The sequence below is a fragment of the Phoenix dactylifera genome, chromosome 17 (genome assembly GCF_051530095.1).
Source record: "Phoenix dactylifera cultivar Ajwa chromosome 17, Ajwa_hap1_PhDact_Kaust_v1.1, whole genome shotgun sequence".
In the NCBI taxonomy this organism is placed as follows: Eukaryota; Viridiplantae; Streptophyta; class Magnoliopsida; order Arecales; family Arecaceae; genus Phoenix; species Phoenix dactylifera.
The window spans coordinates 14,963,204-14,987,858 of record NC_143206.1 but is presented as its reverse complement, the minus strand read 5'-3'; the positions used below and the strand labels follow the sequence as shown (position 1 = coordinate 14,987,858).

Sequence of the window (24,655 nt, the reverse complement as noted above, 5' to 3'; positions counted from 1 at the left end):
TCAAAATGTTCTGCTCTAAGATTTCAAAGTAACTTATTTTTTTCATTATGGTCACTAATTCTCAAAATATATATATGCCTGTTAATTGTTGAAAATTTAAGCTATGGATGCAGATTCTTATAACAAACATAAATAATCAAAAATATATAAATGAATAAGAGTAAATTGAGTAAGAAAAATTTAGGGTACTTGATACAAAGGGTTCCAACATATTTACCCTCCATGATTCAACTATAGTAGTACACACTCCCAACTACGAGGCTTGATTGAATTGCTTCAGGTTGTCCTTTACCTTAAGAATCAGATGTAATAATATTTTTGCAAAGATGAGAACAAAGAAATGGAAAAAAAAAAACTCTTTAAGAAAAGAAACAAAGAGTTACATGAAGCGAATTAATGAGAAGAAAAATCACGTATTTATGGATGAGTCCTTTATGGCCAGTTCGGCCAATCGATCAATGATAGCACTGTTCAGTACAATGGTAGTGACCATTCATATATCCAACAACAAAGTTTCCAACTGGCACATGCATATAATGGATAGTTTTACATGAATAGAAACAAAGGTGGTTTAGGTTTTCCTGGAACACACGGAAAAACAAGCAAGAGAACAGCCTTTCTAGCCACAATTTATCACTCAAAACTCATGAAAGCTGCTTGTGCTTGATGGATGCAAAAGAGTAGGAACAAGATCCATCTACATCAAAGAGAACCCCGGAAGATATCTCCACAGATAAGAGGTATCTTTGCAGCAAGAAAAATCCTGTCCGAAGGATATTTATAAAGCAAAGAGGATAAGCTGGGGAAAAAAATGGGAGGCCCAGCCAACCTATCTCCTTAGCCCAGGATGTGAATCGGTATGAATTTCACATGAGAGAAGGAAAATTTCCTCAGAAAAAGGGATAAGCTGTAGAAATGAAAGATGCTGATGGCTAAAACAATTTGGTCATGACTGGTACTCATAAATTGAGTCCCTGGCGGCTCATAAGGAACAAAACAGTTATTAGTTCATGGACTCGATGGCAATGCAACTATAGACACCTCTAGAGATAGGTGAGATGAATCAGACTGACCATTTTGCAACCAAATTATTTATTTTGGCTAATGCAGACATATCAAACTGTGCCTTCAAAAGGATTATGTAACCCTCACCGGAAAGAAAAAAGAAAAAGGCATATAAAGGACTTAAACCTCTGATAGGAGCTTCGCTTTCTTCAGCCCATGAACTTGTGGCAGGTTCCAGATTTATGTAACATTTCCACCATTTCTTTTTTTTCTTTTTTTTCAGAAAAACAAAGAAATTTTACCTAAAGAACACTCATACCTGACACAGTATCTACTTTTTGCTCATCAAGAAATAAAGATATAGAGAAAAAAAAAATTAAGTATTTGAGATACGATGTACAAGAGGGGTGCAACCAGTGACTCCGAATTTTTCTTGGATCTTATAAGTTGTACTAGGATACGGTGGGGGTCCTTTTTCTTCCTGATAACCACAAGCTCCCTAAAATGAACCCCTGCGCAGAACCCACAGCTCAGTGAGTCGTAATACACTTAATGATGGTGGGTTTTAAATGTGTGACATTAATGCTTTTCATGGGAAAGTTTCGAGTGGACAGAAAGCAAGCATTCAAAGCTGAGCAAACCAACGTATGAAACGATCATTTCACCCAAACTGAAGAGAGCTGTCTGCGGATAGGACAGCCACAGGTGGCGGACACCTCATAAATGCATCGCGAAGGCATTATTATGATAGAAAAGCTTTGTTGAATAAACGTTGACGTGCTGTTGGTGGTGGACAAGGTTTAGTGCCTTCCACAAGGAAAGGAGACCTAAAGGGGGGAGGAAGGTATGAAAGCCAATCATAACCATAGCTTTCAAAGCTATAGAGTCCCATGTCGACAGCATCAAGACATGCGTTAACAACAAGCTCTAGTGGAAGGACTTTTGCCACCCCTCGCTTCTTTCTTCTTCTTTTTTTTTTTAAAGCCAATTGATGACCCTACTCAGTGTCGGCTAATTGAGTACCCAATGGCATTGAATGGTAGCTTGCAAGCCTTTGTTACTATAATTCTGTGTGGAAAAGATAATGAACAGTAAGCAAGGTCAAGGAACAAGAAGAAAGTAGCATCGATCATCCAATGCATTGCTTCTTAGTGGGACCTTGTCGGTTCCTTTAGTTGATTGATTTGAATGTCCTTCACGAGAGTGGAGTTAAATCATGTTTCCTAGAGTATCAGCTCCATCATTTGGCCTCCGTAAAATCACGGATATTGTTGTCCCCTACGGATTCGTTCCATAAGATCCAAAGAAGACTAATTTACGCATGGCCACAGTTACTGTTAACAGAGAGGATCTTCCTCAAGGGAGTAGGCAAGCCGACATGGCAGTTATTGCTTTGTGTCACCTTCATATTTTTCCCAGGACTAAAGCATACATCTGATCGAAGTTTAAGCATGCCTTCTGCTGTCTTACAACTCGATCATTTCTTTTGCCGTGTTGCATTATGGCTTGGCTTTATTTTTCAAAAGGCAGCAAAAGAGAACTCCATTGATCTTGTGAGGTCACTACTTATTGCTACCGAATAACACCTGGAAGAAATATCAACCAAGCATGCAAGAAGTCAAAAATGGCACTACATCCATGTATATTGTTACCGCCATGTAGCAATATCGGTAATGAGATAATCTGTGACAAACCAACCTTATTTGTATGCATTTTAAGGGGTGTCGATGCTAGAATATGGTACCCAGGAATATTGATATATAATATTTAGTCCTAGTAGAGAAAAGATAACAAGGCCTCATCCAACAATGCTCTTTCATATCCTAATTCTTTTTTCTTTTTCTTTTTTTGCACTAAATCGGTAATTCATATAGTTCTAAGGTAAGTACATCTTGCCAAGTAAGAAGAAAGTAAAAAAATATATCCTAATTCCTAAGTCTGGTTCCTCCGCCTTAACCATATATTTTGCTATGCCATTCTTGTTTTCTGACAATATATATAGTGCCCTTTTCCATTTAACAAACATGGTAGAATTGCCACCTAGCTTTCATGGATCAGACTAGAACTCTCCCCAACGGACGGAGGAGAGGGGTTCCACCCAGCAGATCACCCAACTCTTCTTGATGATAAATTATGCTTTCAGAATAGATGGTGTTTAATTGGCTCCACATATATTAACTCTGAAATCACGCAACCCAAGATAGATTTGGTCTAAGATCTAAAGCAAATATGTAATAAAACGATTGGGCGAATTTTCTGATGCCTTGTCTTTTATGGCAGGTTAAGCATCCATCTGCTTATGCGTGAGTGAGAGGACAGGTCGAAGGACAAGGTCCATGCAATCTTATCGCCCTTCATATGGAGGTCAGAAAGCCTTTCCTCTTAACAGGTTCATTTGTGACGGGTTCCAAGACCGTAAGAAGACACACCAAAAGAACTTTACCAAAAGGCATATTCCGGGAGAAATCATAGCAAACTACCAAACAAAAAGGCTTAAATAAATCCAAAACGCTTCATACGTCGTTACAGCCTCGACTGGTCACGATAAGAATATTTTACCGTCCATTGATCACCCATCAAACCCATTAACATGTAAAACAAAAGGAACGGATGCTGCAGACAGGCATATTTCCCCTGCATACATAATATTACAGAAAAAAACAAAGAAAAGACTGACAAGAAACCAAGATTTAAACTTAAATAGAATAGAAATGAAAGGCCACCAAAAGATTGCTCTTAGAGGGGAGCTTGAAATCTTTAGGAGAGTCCTATGCAAACAAATACTAAATTAAGAGAAGACGCATCCATGCACTTCCGTGTAAATAGCTCAGAAGGGATAGACGGGGAAGGAGAGTAAGAGGTGGGCGAGAAGGGAGGGAATTGGCGATAAAGGACTTGGTCGATGAGCACAAGGAGGAAGCCCGTGGTAGAGAAGGAGACGAAGAGGACCAAAGGAGGATGGGGTCTTACAAGGTCAAGAAAAGGCCTTACAAGGTCAAGAAGACATGAACCTGCAAGACTGCGAAAGGAGAAGAGGTGACAGGTGTGTGAAGAAGGATAAGGGCTGTAGTGGAGGTCGAAGGGAAAAGCTCAGGTAGGATAGCACCGTTAAGGCATCAAGAACAAGGAACGGTTGGTTCTGGCGAAAAACGTCTGCTCCTAAATATGAAATCCCCGGGGAAGCCGAACATCCTGCTACCGTCGATCCCGATTCCCACAAAGTTTGTCACAGCAACGTCCATATCGTTGTTGAGATTGTTCATTGCAGTGAGACTGGAGCAGAAGACTTCCTGCAATGAAAATATGGATGATTCAGTTCGCAGTAAATTTTCATTATAAATTTACGGAAAGGATGAAGGAAAGATGCTTTCGTTGCAGCTTTTTTCTTACCGAGTGAGGAGTAGAGCTTGGAAAGAGGAGTTGATGGGGATTTATGCTCTCCATCCACCAAATCTTAAGGGCCTGCAAGAGGGAGGGAAAAGACAGAGGAAGGGAGCAGATAAGTGTTAAGATGATGAAATCTTTCACCATAATGAGAGATCTCACTCCTATGCATGACTCCTCGCTCATACGGGATACGGGAAAGAAAGGAGAATCAGCAAAGTTCATTTGTTGTCCAGCTTTCAAATGTAGATACTTAGGTAGCAAACAAGAAGTACATCCTCTACCCACAAAAAAAAGTACTTAATTAATCTACAAGCCTTCTCACCTCTTGTGGAAAGAGATGTGGTAGAAAGGAGTGGCAAAGAGAACGGAAGAGCAGCAGTAACAACTTGAAGATATGCAGTCAGAAAAGCAGAGAGAGAGAGAGAGAGACTCCTGGCCTTGGCGAAGGGGTGGGTTTAGAGTATTCGAGAGAGAAGCTAGGCATGAGGCTATAAAGAGAGAACGGGTTGGGGCTCAGCCGGGGGCTTTTGAAGGTCTACAAGAAGGTTTGGTGGGAAACGGAGGTTTGGGGTTAGGTTTGGGGTTAGGCTTGGGGTTCGGGCAGTCACCGAACTGCCCGGGTGTGGACCTGGAATGCCATTGGTCCAGGTTAGGAGGCCAGGGAATGTAACTGCTCATGCCTACCAAATGACGTAAGAAGCTGAGCGTTATAGGCGGCCTCGCCCTGACCGGGCTGCCCGCCAGCCCCTAGGCACGTGCTAAGGAGCTCGGGATTGGCTGACACGTGTGTCTAGGTGCACGTGCTGTGGAGCCACATGTTAGGGTCTGTGGTATTTCGTGCGTGGCGACAAAAGATTGCGCCTGTTCGTCACGGAAAACTACGGGGAGGTCCACTAAAAAGGTCGCTGGTTTTTGAGAGTTCGAAATGACCACTCTGGCCTGCTCTTCGGATGCTATTTTTGTTTGAGCACTGCCTCCCTTTGTTCCTTGTTCTAGACTTAAATCTGAAGGGTTAATTTCCCTTAACTAGAGTAACTAAATTTAACATCGAGATTTTTTTTTTGTGACGATAATTAAAATAGATAAAAGAAATTATAACTTGGAAGAAAGAACAGAATCAGTTCAAAAAAAAAAATGGAGCCAGAATGAAAATTCAGACAATTGAAAAGGAATCAAAAATATTCTTGATTTTACTCTAAATTCTCCCAAAAGCTGGTAGCTTTTTTTGATTACATAGAATAAACTATTCGTTGAAATTATGAAAGAAAAATTAATAAAAGTGAAGGAGAATTGCTTGTCAAGAAAAATCTGTGCCTTCTTCTTCCAAACAGCCCAGATCATCGCAATGAACAGAATGGGGATGGTAAACTGAAATTGTTTTAAGAAAGTTTCGAGTCTCCATTCCATGCAAAGTTTCTTAAGGGAGGTTTGAAGGTGAAGAACTCCAAGAGAGTAGCATATTCCTTTCCAAATGATAGAGAAAAGAAGGCATGAATAGAACAGGTGATCCACAAATTCTTTTTTTTTTTTTTAAAGGATATCTCGGGTATTTAATTTTTTCTTCCAACAGAGTCGGAGGAACCATTTGCATTTTTGAGGTACATCAAGAGTCTTGATTGAGGAAGCAAAAAGACATATAACTCCCCTAGTATTGAGAAATTGATAAATTGATGCAATGGTACGGTCATCTTTACTATCAAGCTTCCACACCGCCTTATCTTCATGGAGGTTCCAAGTTACCTGGTCCAAAAAATGAGAAAGCCGAATGAATTGCATTCTAATATCTTGAGATGGTTGAATTGGCAGTCCGAGCTTCCAAAAAGAATTTATAATATTAAAAAAATCGGCCTCCATTCCATTTTTCTTTATACTAAATTTGAAGAGGTTGGAAAATATAAATTAAAAAAAGGGCATCGCATATCCAATTATCCTTCCAAAAGAGTACATTTTTCTATTTCAATCTCGAAATGAAGTCTATTCCAGTCAAGATGACTTTACCATTGCATCAAGTAAATATTTGATTTGTAGTAAAGTTGTTGTGGTTGAAATCTGGCCTAAGGGTGACCACGCCGAAAGAGGACGAGAAGCCGCCAAAGGGATGGAGAAAGGGAGCCACCTCCTGCACTTCTAGGGACCTGCACAAAGCCTTCACCGGGGTCTCGACGAAGGCCCTCCGATGATTAAGTTAGCAGAGTTTTTGGAGAGTTTTTTTTGTAGGAAAGAAGAAAAACGTCCCCGAGTGTCGTTGGTGTGGCCTATTTATAGTCCTCACAAAGACGACCAGGTGGCTACCGTATAGATCATCCTCATCATAAAAGGGAACGGTCTTAGCTAGGTGTGGCAGAGTATGGCTCCTGGTAGGTGTAGCAGGGTATGGTCCTTGGCAGGTGTGACAAGGTATGGCCCTTGGCATATACTTGGCGAGGTCGGTTTGGCCTTTAGCGGCGTCCGAGGTCAGCTAGGTCCTTAGCGGGGTCTGAGGTCGACCGGGCCTCTGGCCGAGGTCGCCTCTGGCTGAGGTTGGCTCGGTCTTCAGTAGGACCCGAGGTCGCCTCTGGCTGAGGTCAGATCGGTCTTCGATAAGATCCGAGGTCGGCTCTGGCTCTGGTCGAGGTCGTCGCCTGCGGTCGAGGGAGCCCCTTCAGCCTACTCGGTTCTAAGGTTTGCTTAGCCAGAGTTGGGTGACTCCACGCCAGAATAGGATGATCCATTTTGCCTCCCATCATAACTAATGATGAAGTGATACAAATCTCGTTAGTCAAAGAATCCCGCTATATTATAAAGAGAGGTAATAATGTGATTTCTAATATCATCCCCAATCTTTGTTGATAAAAAATTGTGGATGGTTTAATACACTACCCATACTCTTAGGTGATGTTGGTAGAGTCTAAATTATGATTTGGTTACGATCAAAACTCTACAAATGCATATATAAATATATATATATATGCATATGCATATTTTAGAGCATAAAGACATTCATCCTTATAAAAAAGAAAAAGAAAATACATTGTCCCTTTCATCATGTTATGATAATGGACAAGTCAACCTCATGCTTATGTTCTAGCAATTGTCTAATCAACAGCCTCATCTTCGAGTGCACCATTGAAATTGTGTCGAGCTATGGTACGAGAAGATGCAGACCATCGACCCAAACTAGGTTTTTATCGGTCCTCCGATGCCGCCCGAGACTAGGTCTTGCCCAACCATATTAAACAAAATAAATAGGTCCCATAGAAACATGTCATTAAAATCTTAAACACTCTAGTGCATCCAAGCAAAGCATATATTGTGCCTAGTGAAAAAGGACCTAGTCAACCCTGAATCATGGCATTACATTTGGAATGTGCTAGGGTTTTTCCCTCCGGCTTTGTTGTGTTTCGAAACAAGGTTCCAAGCACAAGGCTTGCGGGCGTCGTGCACAAACATAAAATAGCCGCACACATTTTGAGCAACTCAAGGGAGACGTAGACATGCACGTGGGCTGAGACCAAAAATTAATGGGTTTATACTCGCTATGGGGAATGGAAGCGGGTGGGCGCGCTTTGAGCGCTGCGCGGAGAACGCGGTCTTCCAGGACGAGACCGGTCAAAGAAAACGCGGGCCCACCTTCCAACTCTTTTATGAGAGCCACTTGGCGAGCGCCGACGAGGCAACAGCGGCACGGTTGACCTTCTCGGCCGCCCCCGGGTCCCACCCCTTGCCCAAATCACGTAAGGTCTCTGCTCAGGGCCATGCGGTACTCTCTGTAACCATCGTTTCTGAGGAATGCGCAAAGAGGAGAGAACCTCGCTGTCGTAAGAATATGGGATTGGTGTATTGATGTCACCCTTCTCAATATTTGTCGTTTGAGAGAAAAGTTGGGAAAGAAAAGAAAGGTGAGAGTGATTTCACCAGACAAGTCATGGTATCCTCTCACCTAACTCAACACCACGCATCAGTTGCTGCACATCAGGGATGGCTGTGAATGTGGCACATTTATTGTTCAGAGATGAATGTTTTTTCCTTTACAAAAAAAAAATCCCGCTAATGCTTGGCATTTTGGTAGAACTAGTCTTTTCCTGTCCGTGTGTTTGACAATTAATTTTACTGGTCATTGAAATTTTTAGAGCGTTCCTTCTTGATGAAACGTATGTGTTGCATACTAATGGCCATGTGAGTGTAGTTGGATGCTGCTATTGCCAAAATCCGATCTGAAGATTTAAAGAGCACCAATCCGCGCGCACGCACAAGAAAGAAGAGAACATACATCACCGGAGTTGTAGGGGCTTTTTGATGCTTAAATTAGCAGAAAGGATTTTGAAAATGACAGAAAAAAATAATACCTGAATAATGAATTAGAAAAAAAAATCTGTACACATCATATGCCAAGTTTCTTTTTGTACATACGGAGTTTTTGTCCAACCAGTGTTGGGCTTTTGAGGTCTAAGTTAGATCGAAAACAACCTCTTAGTTATCTTTATTCAGTTCAACCTAGGAAGACTAGTCCAGCTAAACTATTTTTTTTTTTCTCCCTTAATATCATGTGTTAGCTCGTGCATGATTGGTGGGTTACATTTGGATCACATTAGATGCATATTGATTACATGTCAAGGTAAATAATGACAAGTATAATAGGTGCACCCTCGATGGTGTCCTAACCCGTTTGTCATATAATTTTCCAAGAGAGCATCTTTTTGATGAGAAGGAAAGTAAAAAATGTTAATAAATGATTTGATTCAATCTGAAACATTCGCCTGTTCTTTGAATATTTAACATGATTAATTGTTTTTGCTCTCAAAAATTTAAAAAAATGTGAATAAATGATTTGTTGAAGGATGATTATTTCTGCCGATCGAGATGAGATTTTTTGTTCGAAATGAGTGAGCAGTTAAAGTAGAGTCATGTTGACATACATACTTATAAAAGATCTGGAAGAAGGATTCAAAAAACCAAGGCAAAGCTGCAATAAGAAACAAGATATAATGATTTCACCAACGCTTGGCTTCATTTCAATCTTTGTCGGCACATGGATAAGTTTCCCATTGCTTTCCTACACGTCCCCTTCCAACTTTCCCACCAATTCCTCATTACAAGGAAATCGAATCAACTACTTTTCTCCAAGCACATTCGTAAAGAGATACTGAGTTATTTGAAAAATATTTTTGCTGTCATTCATGTTATAGATAGTTTCATACCTCTAATTTTAATGAATACATGCTTATTTTCCATTAGTAAGGCCCTTGAATCCTCCACATCCCAAGCTATCAGAATATCCTTCAGCTCGTTGCATGGTAAGTCTTGAGTCTCTTGACAGCAAAAATAAATAAATAAAAAAAACATTAGTGGCATCAAAAGCAGTTTGCCTCCTCTACTTACTACAACTCTGCCGAGAAGTATGCAAAGTCTTGATCAGGGCCTCCGAGTTCCCACGCTGCGAGAAAATTCCAGTGGCTACGGTTTTAGATGATTCGAACTCATAGGCAAAGACCCATACTTATGTTACAGTTGATTGGTTGCACGCAATCAATTAAACCGAAGGCACCACTTAAGATTATAAATTCCGAATGAGATATCTTTCAATCCCCTTACCTGGGTCTACTTTAGGAACAAAAACCATAAAATGACCAATTACCGTTCCCACTTCAAGTAGAAGATGTGGATGCATGGCACTTAATGGCTGCCTTTTCTTTTGAGATCAAGAGCTTTCTCTCCTAATATTTTACTCTCTCTTTCTGCTCATGGTTCAATTCTCTCTTCCCGAAGATTCTATCCCTCTTTTTGCAATTTTGCTATGCATGGCAGTTTCCTTCTCTCACGTGAAATTCATATCCGCATACTGGGCTAAGCAGACAGGTTGACAGGGACCTTTCATCACAATTAGGACCAACTCGTTTAATGTCATTGGTCCCTTTCCTTATTCCCAAATTGCGCCTCCTCGTCTTTGAACTATCGACCATACGACTGTAAAGGCCAACGTCCCCATGGACCATGGCACGAGGTTCCATGGGATGATCTGTCAAAAGTTTGCCGACCATAATCTTGCTGACGGGCATTTGATTGCTAATTCTTCATCTAGGCTTATCACCTGCCGCACTACGTTTGTTTTTATTTTTTGGATCGATATGATATCGTCATGCATGCAAGCCTCGATTAATCAAAGATAGTGGCAACACAGTGATGACTTACAATCAAATTGCGCTGATACTTTCTCTCATGGGTCTACAAACTAGTATTAAGATCCCCCAATATTTGTTAGACGTTATGCTCGTATACGTTGCAAACGTTGAATGCTACGTGCTCATGCATGCATAGAAGGCTTGTATTTATGATGTAATAGCTTTGTCCACCGAGAACAAGGTGCATTGTGTCTGTAGAAGACGTGGTTTTAAGGCATAAGCTGGTGTTTTATCGGCATGCATGCATCCATGGCTGCAGTCTGCAGCAAATCGTAAACGGAGCTCGATCTTCCACTTTGGACAAGAAGGTATTCCCGTAATTGGACGTCAATATGGATGGCAATATCGGATTCATCAGTCATGCCAGAGGGATACGTCGAAGTTGGCGTAGAGACGTGGACGTGTCGGAACAAAGTAAATTCTGCCGACGCGGACGCAAACGCGCTCGGCTTTCCAACACCCCCCTTTTCGCTCCAACTTGCATACCTTTTAACCTTTCCTGCTGCCATCCCTTCCGTTCTCCTTCCTCAGGTCAAGCTCAGCTTTTTTCCTGCACCTCCCTCTGCTCCTGCGCACCATCTCTCTCTCTCTCTCTCTCTCTCTCTCTCTCTCTCCATGCAGACTCGTATGTCTCGTTAAAAGATAATCAGACGACTCGACCTGCATCGCATAATGGTTAGAAGAATTTGAAAAGGAGGTACTAAGGACAATTATTTAAGATTTTAAACAATTCTACGGTCCATTATTCCTCGATGAAATGGTAAGTGCATTTTAGATGCCACAAATTAAGGTTATACAATGTAAGTAGTAGTAATTGAAAGGAGTTTATCATAATTTGGTGTCGTCCTTGTTGCTGAAACCTTGCTTCTGGCCTTTATTTTGATTGCCATTCCACATATATCCCCAGTTCATTGAAAGGTTGATGACTGGCCATTTAGTCTTTACTCCCTTGTTCATGTGTTGAGTTCGCATAAAACCGGACGCATGGATGTACACAATCGGACTGGGAATTAGAAGCATGTGAAACATGGTAGAACCGAACTAGGTGGCGGTCGAAAGAGCGGTTGAGAAACAATATCTCCTGTATTTGTTCTTAGTTAGGTTCTTCAAATTAACATGTAGTGACAGCTTATTTTGGGATATCCCTGCTTCTTTTCTTTTTGTTCCACTTTTAGGGAACAAGAATGGGATGAAGCCCCGCGAACGTTTAGATATCCTTGTTTACAAGTGTTTTCTTTCAAAAAAAAAAAAGAGAGAAAATTAGAGGAGGAAAAGGGGATGGAAAAATAAAGAAAGAGTAGGAGATGATTGAAGGATGTGGGGATGTAAAACAGATTACAATCTAGCTTTTGTGTAAGCAGCTTGAGTTAGGTTTAGGTCCAACATCACTCATGTTTGGGTTCGAATGGCTTCGACTCCAAAGATAAAGTGAAATGCAGCCCAACACTTGGTGGAACTAGGTGACACCTTCATCCAAGTCGAAATGTAATCAGTTTTAAATTTTTGGAGCTAGATCTACGACTTTTAAATAATTGTTGTAATGCTAAATGTTTTTCGTCACGTCCAGTTTGGTTAGGACTGACTCCTGAAGATCCATTTCAAATCCAATTTGGAGCTGGGTTCTAACTTGGTAAGCAGGGCCCATTACTTGGTTTTATTTCAAGTCTAGGTTTGAATCAGATGAACTTAGGTGGTGACCTCATTGTCGCACAACTAGCATCCTTGCTCAAGTACTGCTAGACTAAATTCTCACACGTAAAGCTATTTTTTAAGATTTTTTTTATTGAAAATGAATGATTTAGTAAATTTCGGAAGGTAGCACCCCTCTTTTTCTTTCTATGATATTACGGGTTCATTTTACATGGGGCATCCACATGTATTTGGAGCAGCAGGATTACCACGTTGTGTTGGAGGGAAAGAAAGTGAAGAGGGTGAAACTTCATGCCTCCAATTCACTGTTTATTTATATTTATGATCGCAAATCACTTGATATATGCAGGAACGTACCAATGCATGATGTAGCTCCATGCATGACTCCATCCATATCTGGACATATTTAATGATTTCCTGCTGGTTTCACCCCTTCGGATTGCTTGAATGATGCAATTAAAATCATGCTGAGAGCAGCAAGCAAGAGCCCTACCGGATTTCCTGATCATCTACATGTTGATTTGGTAAATGATCAAGTTATCCATCAGGCCATGAACATAATCTCAAGCGACAAATACTATCGAGTTCTTGAGAAACATAGAACGTATATATCAGCGGTGCTGAATCAGTGAATCAGCATGCAATTATACATATATATGTATGCATATGTATATGTATATGTACACGTATATGTAAATGTGTATGTATGCATGTGTGTGTATACTCTCTTAATTTCATGGACCACAACCAAGAAATCTCCAAATTGATGTAATACTCAATGACCATTTCTCCATGCATCCACATTGGTCATTGGTGACAGGCGACGGCCAGGGGCAAGAGAAACCCCCAAGGTCATGGGTCTTAAGTTCTGTCCTGGAACCCCTCGGGCAGTAGCCCATTGGGCTAGCCAGTATACTAATTTCATGCGCTCTCTCTCTCCATCTATCTATCTATCTACTCGCTGGCTCGCTTCCGAAAGCTACATGAGCCACTGAACCAACTTTTCCCCTCAAAAGCTTCCATCCACTTGGCAGCACTACTAGCTTTCGGTGGAGTTCCTGCAGGCTTCGCTGCGCAGTCATATGCTCTATCACATGAAGGTGCAGAGCATGGGTTTAAATGCTTAAGATGCCGTAACTTAGCTAGGAAAAAAGAAATGCCTCTCTGTGCATTAGAGTGACAACTTGCATTGAAATATCCTTGTTTAGGACTATGGTTTCCTTCCTTGGATGCAAATGCGAATGGAGTTATCCAGCATGATCTGCATCCGATTCAAACTAACTTCATATCTGTAAGAAAATATAAAACATATAAATAAATCTACCTCATCTTATAAATTTAAGTTTTTGGAACAAATGGTAATTTCAATATGGTATCAGAGCAGAGGTCCTGAGTTCTAACTCTGTCTCCGTACTTTTTAACTCCATTATTAAAAAATTTCACATGTTGAGCTCACCCATTAAAGAAAAGTCCAGCCCACATGTGAGAAAGAGTATAAGAAAATATAAAATATATAAATAAATCTGCCTCATCCTATAAGCTTAAGCTTTTGGGACAAGTAGTGATTTTAATAATATTTTAACATATAAATCCATCCGGTTCTAGCCTCATGGATCTCGATGAGGCACTAGAATTTGGTAGTAGTCTGTGTAAAACATCCAAGTATAGGCAATGCATTTGGTACTACTATCAAGTAGCTTCGAGCAACCTAGATTACACCAATCCTCATCACCTGAGTTATTTCCGAGGGGCATTGGGGAGGGGGAGAGACCACTTTATTGGGCCAGCTTGTAGACATTCCTGCTCTACCTGAATCATCATTTTTCTCTCGCACATGATTGCTTCCTTCAGAGGATTGGGAAACCATTAATGATGTGTAGCTTTTTTTTTCGCTGGTAAAATAATGATCTGTAGCTTTGAAGGACTTCAAAGTGGTTCCGGCCTTCAGTTTGGGCCCAACCCTATTTTAGACTTCAGTGGCTAAAGAAACTGGGACTATTTGGACACCGACAACCCAGGACCAAATTATACTTCGGCCGGGCAAAATCTCCACGATACTTGTTAATGACTTGTTTGAACGCCAGGGGATCTTATTGGTCCGATAACATCTCCCATTAGGAATCTGAAATGAAATTATTATGAAAGCTAGAGTTTTCAAAGAGTCGCGTTTTATTAGGACACGATTAATCTCCCACTTTTAGGAACAAGATAGGCCATCTTGGAAAAAAGAATTTGCTGTCCCTAAAAGCCAGTGATTAGTTATGTTGCCAAGGATTCTCATCTCTCTGGACTTTAAATCTCACTCCTTCCATGGTATTAAGATCGTATCAGACTAAAAGATCTCAAAACCCATTAAGATGCCGTACACACTATTAAGCTCTTCAAGCAACTTAGGGTGCATTTGGTTTACATCCGGATTCGGAATCGAAAGGGGATTTAAACACTGAGGGAGAGTCGAGGTTAGATTTTACAGGATTGGGGCATTTTCATTGTCCTTTATGTTAAAAAAAAAAATGCAGCAATAGCAAGAGATGGGGGAGTGGAGCTTAAAATCCTTCTCAAGCTAGTTTTGTATATATATATATATATATATGTTTTTGATTAAAAAAATTATAGATAACAGACTTTATAAAAGGATGTTGTCCTTTTTTTTTTTTTAGTACAACGGCAGCTTACACACGACGGGTATGAGTACAGGTAACAAAATCAGAAAAGAAAAAATAATGCAGAGAATGAGGCACCGACACGTGGTCTATCCAGATGAATTTCTCTAGAATGGTGAGTCGCAAATGAGGCCATCCAGTCAGTTGTGCAATTCGCCTTCCTTTAAACATGTATAGCTCGAGAGAGCCCACACTCCTTTAATAGCTTATGAATATTGTGGAGCAACGGTCTAGAGCCAACGCCGAGTCCCCGACTCCAGATCTACTCGATCACAGTGACCGAGTCTCTCTCGAAAAGGATGCAGTCCACCTTCAGCATCCGTCTTACATAGATGATGCCCTCTCATGCAGCTTTGAGCTCAACATCGACTATAGACGTATCAAAGATCCGCCAATCTCCGGCCGTTGGCAGTTTGACATCGTGGCCTTTGATGACGAATTCCACGCCTCTAGTGCACCCTTCCTCGCCAACACAATCGTCAAAGTTCGCCTTAAGAAAGCTAGAGGGTAGGGGCTCCTAGAAAACTAGCACAATCCTAGGCCCTATAAAAGGGATGGTCATCCGCACCACTATGCCGTCATTCTTTGGGGCAGCCGGAGAAATTAAGATCCTTCCAAAATATCTCCAACCCTTCAAATTTCAATGAATGCAGGATTCGATCACAAATCATTTAATTTAACCGCTAAAGACTTTACGGGCTTAGCACGTTGGAAAGGATAACATACAAACAAACAAAATAAATTATATATAAATTCTTGTAGTTACTTTTAAAATTTTACTTTCAAGAGTATACTTTTATATATCAATTTAACAAAGATAATTAATACAAATTATTTCCTATGGCATAGTAATTTTTTAAGAAAAAGATTACCGCCACCATTGATTCATATTCCCACGTCTCAACTCCGGACCACGACGTCAAGGTACCCACAACTACGCATGATAACAGCGGAATGCGGTCTCGGACCTCATAATCGCTAGTTTAACCAGTACGAAAGAAAGACAATACTTATTTCTGAATAATAAGAAATTTAAGGACTAAGACAATACTTTATTCTGAATAATAAGAATTTTAAGCACCAAGAACGCTTCTTTCACAAATCTCTTCACGACACTGTTCATCAGGCTTCGGTTGGCGGCTTTGCCCCGCGTCTATTGTCTTTGAGGTACTCGACAAAATTCCTCACATGCCGATGATGCACCTCTTTGTTCCCCAGCACAGCACGAAGCCCCCTAGCTGAAGCCCTGATCTCCTCCCCTTCTTGGTCCACCATGACCAGCCTCAAGACCTTTGCAATGTCCGCCCCGTTGAAGGAGCCATCCTCCTCGTCCCTCGGAACCTCCATCCCGACCTTCTTCTCCGCCAGAAGTCTGGAGTAAAACCATTGATCATGGAACCAGGGGAGTTGCACGAAGGGGATCCCAAACTGGAAAGCCTCGAGCAGCGAATTCCAGCCACAGTGGGTCAGGAACCCTCCGATGGATGGGTGCCCCAGTATCTTGATCTGGGGAACCCATCCCTTGCATACGAGCCCGCGGCCCGCGGTTTGGTCCTCAAAGCCCTCGGGCAATAGCCCGTCAGGCTCGCCTTGCGGGCTCCGGAGAGCCCATAGAAATGGCAGCCCCGAGAGCAGCAGCCCACGGGCTATCTCGTGCACCTGCTCTCTGGTCAATGCGGCCTCGCTTCCGAAGGCGGCATACACCACCGTACCGGCTTCCCTCCTGTTGAGCCACTCGAAGACATGGTCGCAGTTGCTGCCGCCGGCATCGGAGTTATTATCCGCGGCGCAGGCGGCGAAATGGCCGAGTGGGAGCACCGGCTTCCCGAGGAGATCTGGGAGGGCGGCGATCCATTCGGGCTCGAACTCGGTGCAGCTCTCCACCGCGACCAGGTCGGACCCTCGGACCGCCGACCCGACGCGGAAGCCGTTGGTCAAGCCGGACATGCTCGGGTGGAAAAAGAAGCTCGAGAGTTGGCCGGCCTCGTGGCGGTGGAGCTTCATCGACGTCGGGAACGGGATCCAGTCGGGCGGCGCGGTGAGCCGCTCGACCGTCACCCGGGCGGCCTCGCCGTCGGCCGCGAGAGCGAAGAACGGCCACATGAAGACGTTGGCGGCCGCGCCGACGAGGTTCACGTAGCAGCACCGCACGCCGAGGCCTGCAGCGATGCGGGGGACCCAGTAGTAGCCGGAGTCGAAGAGGATCCAGTCCGGAGGAGGAGACAGGCTTTGAAGGAAGCTGGCGAAGGGGTCTCGGAGGGTATCCAAATTGTCGCTGTCGGCGCCGGCTGCCGGGTTGCATAGGGGCACGAGGTGGATGAGTGGGGACAAGGTGGAGGGGGCGGCGGCGATGGTCTGGATGTTGGCCGGGATGGAGAGGAAGGAGACGCGGTGGCCGAGTCCGGCGAGGTGCTTCGAGAGGTGGAGGAAGGGGTTGAGGTGGCTGAATTTTATGAACGGGAGCACGACAACGTGGAGAGCGTCGCTGTTGTCCATGGCTGGGTGGTGGAATTGGCTGTGGATGCTGTGGAAGGCGATTCTTTCGTGCTCAACGAGGCCTGGAGAAGAGAAGAAAGTAGAAGAAATAAAAAGAGGGTTGGGGGAGCACAACGCGACCGGTGCGCTGCAAAAGGTTTCAAGTCTTAAAAGTGCAATTAATAGAATTTTATCTGAAGACCGTTCTACCTATCATTTTTTTTATTTTTTTGTTTATCCATTCTCCCCCTTCTATTTTCTCTCCTCTTAGGGAGAACATAATTAATTCATTAGCCTCATCGCGGCAGAGCCTAAAATGCATGGTATATCATACCGGCCCAAATTAAAAATTATATTTAAAATTTATTTTTTACTATAAGACTGTGCAGATAAAAAAAATACTTTGGAAATTGCATTTAGTCCATTTTATAGGTAACTCAATGGTGCATTGGAAGCGATATCTAGATCTCACAAAGTAATTGGCTGATAAAAATGTTCTCTCGCACCAAGATATCACAATGAAGAAGAGCTGTAAAACTAAACTCAAATGCTCAAAGAGAAGGGTAGAATACTTGCATCAAGGTGCCGATCCTTGTTGCTCTTCCATGTAAAGTTTCTACCATATTACAATAAAAGCCTAATGTAAAAAAAATAATTTTCTGATTAGTGCAATGTTTCAAAAAGTTTGGTGTCCTTAAAAATAGTCAACTTCGTGGCCCTTTCATGGATTGCACAATCTTTTTACGATCATATTCTATAAGTTCGACAAAGATAAGGAATATTAGATTGACTGTTTTATGGGAAATTTGTAAAAGATAATTAAATGTCTTAGCATGATATCAACCGGATCACAAAATTTTATATTTTTGATTTAATTATTGACTCCAACCACTATTAGACTTGCAAATAGGTTGGGTTATGACGAAGGCATGCTTGACCCAAACACAACCTGATTTCATATTCGGGTCTTGGTTTTGGGCCCAAACTCAATATATTAGCGGATTAGGTAAAGTTGGGTTAGATTCATAGAAAAGATTTTAAACCCAACATGTCATTTCAGATTAAGGTTGGAAATGGGCTCTGACCGGCCCGAAGCCCGTCGGGTTGGGCCAACTTCAACTTAGGCTACAGGCTAAGCCCAAAAAATTTCGAGCTGGGTTCGTATTTAATTATAGAGTCCATTTATTTTTCAGGCAGGGCTCGGTAGATCATTGGCCCGGCCCGGGTCCGAACCTGAATTCAGGCCCAAGCCTAGCCCGGTTCAATCATTTAGGCTCATTCCAAAATGGGTCTGGTTAATACTCCAAGTCTCCAATGGGTTCATTAGGCTAGTGGGCTGTAGAGTATATTTGATTGGTTGAATGTTTTTTTTTTGTTGGTAAGCATTGGTTGAATATTTCATTTGTTTTATATTATCCTTAATTTTACAACCGGATATTGAATTATAACTACTTTATTTTGGGCGTCATTGAAAGATTTTTTTGGGGGGTTCAGGCCAGGCCAGTTTTTGGCCCAAAAACGTAATTTGGGCTGGCCCAATTAGGTTTGGGCCAGAGTTTTACAATTGGGTTTTGGCCCAATTTGGTTCATGAGGCCGGAGGCCTAAGCCTCTACTGAGGCCCAAAAAAAATTCGGGTCGAGCTCAAGTAGAGGTGTGGCCTGGCCTGGCACAACCCGTTTCCAATCCTATTTTGGATGGGTCGAGGTCAAGTATAACATAGAATCCAAAATATTTGTGTTTGTGTCAGGATCAAGTCGAATCAGGTTTGCAATTTTATAGCTGAAATATAATAATTGATAATTATGTATAAAATCATTAAAATCTTTAAAAGAGCTCAAAACAACCAATTTAATTTTTTTCATTCAAAAATCTTTAATTTCATTCAAGTGATGGATCATTTTTAAATTTACAAATTATGTTTTTAAAATATATATTCATATAGTTAAAGATATTATAAATAATAATATACCAAAACAAACAATAAAATATGAATTTTTAAATATAATTAAGTGAAAATAGATAAGAGGAGATGTAGATGTTGAGATAGAAATGGAGGAATTTGTATGAGAGTCCATTCAATAAACTGAGAAGGATATTTAGAGCGAAGAAAAAAGAGGTTTATATGTTTTGGAATTTTGGGTTTGGGTCGGGTCGGGCCCCTTTTTGTTAAATTAGAGTTGGATTGGAGCGAGGAATAAGGTATGCAGCTTCATTGCCGGTGACAGAAGGAATCCCAATGCTGATTTAGTTTATGAGGCATTACAAAAGCTGGTTCAGCGCATGGCAGAAGTTGGATATGACTCCGGCCTAGATGAGTCGCTGCCTGACTTGGAAGAAGTGGCATAGTAATATGTATGTTGTCTTGTCATCACCAAGGATATTGTGGTTTCAGAACAGAAATATTTTTATGATCAGCAAGAGAAAAAGGCCACACGAATCGTGAGATCGTACTCTTTCATGAAATAGAGGAAGTTGGGATGCCACTGATGAAAAGATTGATGGAGAAAAACACATTCTTTCTGCAATAATTGTTTAGCACATTCTCAAGCTTAATTACATGAAAATAAGTGAAATTTGTTTATTATTTTTTAGCATGCTGTAATTTCTTTGATCCATAGGAGAAAATGATGATGATTTTGTTAAGAATACGAGTGTCTAAAGTGGCTTGTTGTGCCACACCATGTTCAAATTTATTTACACGAAAGCTATTGCGTAAGAATACTCCCATCCAATGGCTGCCATTTTTCAATGTAATTGTTGAGATATATCATTATCAGTTTAATCTGATGATCTATTGAGCTGACATAATGGCTCTTATGCAACAGACAGCACAAGGAAGAAAATATGAAGTGAAACTGAATGTTCAAAAAAAAAAACAGTGATCCATATAAAGAGTTCTACTAAATTACAGGACTCTGTTTCAATCCCATGTATAATTTCAGCTTTATTTGGGCTTAAGCTTAATGTATTTCCTGAACAGTGCATTGTAAGAAACTTATTAAATGATGCATAAAATTTTGCCAAGAACAATGAGAACTTGAGGTTTATTGTTCATGGATTCCTCAACTATATCTCTACAAGTTCAAGAAACGGTCATTGAGAACCCACTGGCTCATACAGTCTGCTCTGTGAGCTGCATATGGAGCTAAATCCCGGCATCTTCCTGATAACCATCTCTCTCATCACTTTCCTCACACCAACTACATCATCCCATCGCCTATCCGATGCATACGCATCAGAGAGAAGTAGATACCCACATGAATCATGAGGTGCAATCTTCATAATTTGAGCTGCCAATAGTTCTCCCAACTCTTTATGGCCATGAGTCCTGCATGCACCAAGCAATGCCCCCCATATACCGATATCAGGCTTCATGGGCATTATCCTTATAAATTCTACGGCGTCCTCCACTCTCCCCGCCCGACCATAAAGATCAACCATGCACCCATAATGCTTTATGTTCGGCACCATGCCGTAGGCCTTGCTCATGAGCGAAAAATACTCGACGCCATCTTCTATCAGCCCTGCATGGCTGCACGCAATCAGAATGGCAAGAAAAGTCACTTCATTCGGGCAGACATCTCCTTCCAGCAGCATCTCTTCAAACAAGCATTTGGCTCCAGCTGCATGGCCATTGATAGCCATCCCATGGATGAGGCAATTCCATGAAGCCACAGTCCTCACCGGCATCGCCGAGAACACCTCCATGGCTGTCTCAATCGCCCCGTTCTTGGAGTACATATCAGCAAGGCTCGTCCCGAGAGTGACATTGAGCTCCAATCCACTCGCCGCGATATGGCCATGCACGGCTCGACCGCTGACCAAGTCCCCTTGCTCCGCACAGCCACTCAGGATGCTAACCAACGTGGCATTGCTAGGGTCAACACCCAAGCTCCGCATCTCCCGGAACAACTTCAAACCATCAAACACCTTCCCATGTTCGATGCATGCATCAACCATCGCTCCCCACGACGCATTGCTTCTCAGCTGCATTTGTTCGAATGCTCGAAGTGCATCCGGAAGGGCTCCACAGTCTCCATACATGTGGACGAGCGAAGTGGCAGAGAAGGTGGCGGCGGCTAGCCCATGCTTGTTAAGGTGGACATGCAGCTGCCTGCCCTCCCACAAAGCCATCCCATGGGAGCAAGAGTCGAGCAGAAAGCAGAAGGTATACTCATTGGGGCAAAGGCCTTGGAGCAGCAGCTGACGATATAAGGAGAGCGAGTTGAGAGGATAGGAAGTAAAAGAGAGGGCCTTTATGACGAGGTTATAGCAAAAGACATCCGGGTGCTGGATTTGGGAGAAGAGGAGATTAGTGAGGTGGAGGTCTGGGGGGCTCAGGGAGGCAGTGCAGAATCTAAGCAGGCGGCTTGCAGCGAAGACATTGTGGAACAGGCCGGAGGTGATGGCATGGGCATGGATTTGGCTGAACTGGTGCAGGTTTGGGCAGGCCTCTAGTTTGGACAGGACGGGGTGGCTGAGAGTTAGAGGTGGTGGTGGTGGTGCTGCTGCTACTTCTGGAGGGGCTGGGAAGTGGTCTTCTGTGGGTATGCTGAGATTTTGAAGAAGGGGTGTGGTGTGGATTAGGGAGTGATATATGCTGGCTTGGGAGAGGGGCTTGTATCTTTTTACGATCATAGCTTAAAAGCCATTACAGAGAAACTGGCAACTCAAGGCTTCTGCCATGTAAATAAAGGAGTGATGAGAAAGAAGAGCCTGCGACTGGTTAGATCTGCCGAAGAACTTGGGCCACCCCACCTCAGGTAGACTTTCGCAATGCCTTGAGATGCCTGAGCTTTTTTTGAGCGGAGGAGAATAATGCAATCCCATGCAGCCTTGGCCTCCCCCTCCTCGTTAACCCACTCACTCAGTCATTTCCCTCCACTATTTCAAGTCCTTCTCTCTCCCAAAGACCCTCCGCAGTCGGAGGCAGGTGAGCAAGAAGGGCATTTGAAAAGAGGAACAGACCAGCACACTGGCTCACCTCTTTTGTCGGTCTGCATAAGATATTTCTCTTTCTTTGTATTCCTTACTTTCCTGTAATTTATCAGAATGTACTCACATTAGAGTTATATGAATATGAGTAGTTGTTTTACCCAAAAGAAAAAATTATTGTCTCTGCATGCAGCCAATTATTAGGGCCGTTGGTTTCTATAATGATGCATTGAGATGCGTGCTTAATAGACCGAAGCAAAACAAGAGTGCAGCTTCAACCGATCCCCGATCTAGCGACATCTTTGGCGGCCGATTAAGGGCGTCTCAGCTATCTCACCTGGAGAGTGAGGAGAAGGGTGCGCGTCAACATGGAAAATCTGTCCGGCTTTCAAGCAAGCCTTCATTTCTTGCTTCCGATGCATCAGGAATCCCAGCTGATAGAGATGCGTCAGATGAGAGAGATGCCACAGCTGTCAAATGGTGTTGAGTAGCGTCTTTCTTGGTTTCTTTGATTGACCTTGACTTGCTTGCGAGGAAGATGACTATTCTGATGAAATAGACAGGGTTCAGATTTGACTGTTTGCAGCATGGGAGCTGGGTGGAGTCCATAAAATCAGTGGTTGTTGTTGGCCGGCGAGAAATTATACATATACCACATTCGCCATGTGAGTCTCACTCGTCATCTTGGTATGTTTCTATGGTGCATCTCTTATGTAGTATAGAAGGTGCAGGATATAATTTCTCCTTAAAGGCATCTTGCCTTCTTTTTTTTTCTTTAGAGAAATAATATCCTGCACGATGTGCACCACGCCAATCATGCATGATGGTTTCTACGAGCCTCATGCATCGTGTGGTTGTCTCGAACTGCTGCTCCATGCAACTTGTCTCAGTTTGCTCCTCTTTGAGATGGTGCACATGGCCATAATTTCTTTCTTTTCTACTGCCATATATGGATCAGGTCTCATCTTAGGTCCTCTTATTGATGAATTCCATTCAAGAGTGAAGCTTCCAATATACTAAAAGGGAGCAATTGATATTGGCTTTCTCCATGCCAACATCTCGGTAAGAAATTCTTCTCCACTGTTCTCGCATTAATTCTATTCTATTAATCCACTCATCTATTTGACTAGGTTCCTCGTTTGCTTGGAGCCTCTTACCGCAACTGTTGGCCTGCTGCAACTCTTTCTGGAAGAAATTTCCCTTCCAAACCAGAGGCTCCAGCGGGGAGCCTGGAAAGAGCTGCAATTTTCTGATGTGTTTTTTTCTCTTCTCAGCATTTTCTGAAAAGCCAAAAAAGTTGAGCATAGTCTATGAAATTCGCTGCTCTTTGCTGATCATAACACTTGTGGAATTCATTGAATTAAGTGCTGAAACGTAGAAAACTGATCATAACACTTGTGGTATTTCATAGAAAGCATGCCCAACTCCTGTTTGCTTTTTCTCAAATTCTTAATGGAAGACTGCTGCAGGTCATGCTGGCATTGACTGATGTTTCCAAATCTATGAATTTATAGGTTGTTTGACCTCTGGAATTTCCCCAGTGCTGACATCCAAATCCTCAGAGAGAAGATGGCATCGACTCAATAGACAAGCCATTATTGTGCGAATGAAGTGCTAATTATCATTTGTTGTTCTCAGAGTTTGGAGCTGCACGGCTATTCAATTTTATGCTACATAGTTAGCCCTATAAGTTCAGCATTTGTCAAATTTAAAGCTGCATTTTGATTGCTAAAGAAATGCCCTATTTGAACAACAGTATCAAGTACTCTAATTGTCGTAATGAGTTAACCATATCGATTCGGAGATGGACTAAAGCTTGAAGGTATTCTCTGGGATCTGTTTTTCCTCACAAAAAGAGGTTGCATCCCTGAATCTTTAGGAGGTCAGTTTAGATCATGCTTTCCCTTTTTCGGTCTTGGAATTTGATTACGAAGCGAAGTCTTATCTCATACCAAACTTCTCCGTAGATGTAAGAGCCTTGTGATGAGCTTGCAAACTTGTCTGTTATGAGCTGGTTGCTGCATGTCGTGTTTATTTTCCTGTTGGGATCTGTAACCTACAACTGTCTCCTCTTCTTTATCATCAAATTTTTTTTATTTTTAAATTTATTTTTGAAGGAAAAGGAGGCTTGAGCCACCCTGATTTCATTAAGCATATACTATTGCACTAACCATTTAAAATCAAAAAGAGAAGGTATGAAAGCCTTCTCATATAAATTGTGTACACCTGTGCGCTTGTCAGGACTCGGGACAGGGAGGGGGTCTCCCCCACCCCAATCCACTTGAGAAAATGTAAGCAATGCATTCCAGATTATCGCAAAAGATCTTTGCCGCCCAAAGTGAAGATTAATGCAGAGTATGTGCATGCAGACGTGTGCATGC

The 24,655-nt window shown here is 42.2% G+C and overlaps 1 protein-coding gene, 1 long non-coding RNA gene and 1 pseudogene across 3 annotated transcripts; all 3 read right to left on the bottom strand.

The window, feature by feature from the left end:
• Positions 1-3,498: 3,498 nt before the first annotated feature.
• LOC103709677 (uncharacterized) lies at positions 3,499-4,900 on the bottom strand. Its single transcript, XR_604487.6, has 3 exons — positions 4,715-4,900; positions 4,396-4,467; positions 3,499-4,295 (listed from the first exon to the last, which is right to left on the bottom strand). It is a non-coding gene; the product is annotated as an uncharacterized LOC103709677 (long non-coding RNA).
• Positions 4,901-15,861: 10,961 nt separating this feature from the next.
• LOC103709676 (putative UDP-rhamnose:rhamnosyltransferase 1 pseudogene) lies at positions 15,862-17,611 on the bottom strand (annotated as a pseudogene). Its single transcript, XR_015974499.2, has one exon. The product of XR_015974499.2 is annotated as a putative UDP-rhamnose:rhamnosyltransferase 1 pseudogene (transcript).
• A 2,821-nt stretch (positions 17,612-20,432) lies between these two features.
• LOC103709715 (pentatricopeptide repeat-containing protein At1g09190-like) lies at positions 20,433-21,977 on the bottom strand. Its single transcript, XM_008795200.3, has one exon. The coding sequence runs from the start codon at positions 21,975-21,977 to the stop codon at positions 20,433-20,435; it is 1,545 nt and encodes a 514-aa protein (XP_008793422.3).
• Positions 21,978-24,655: the final 2,678 nt, after the last annotated feature.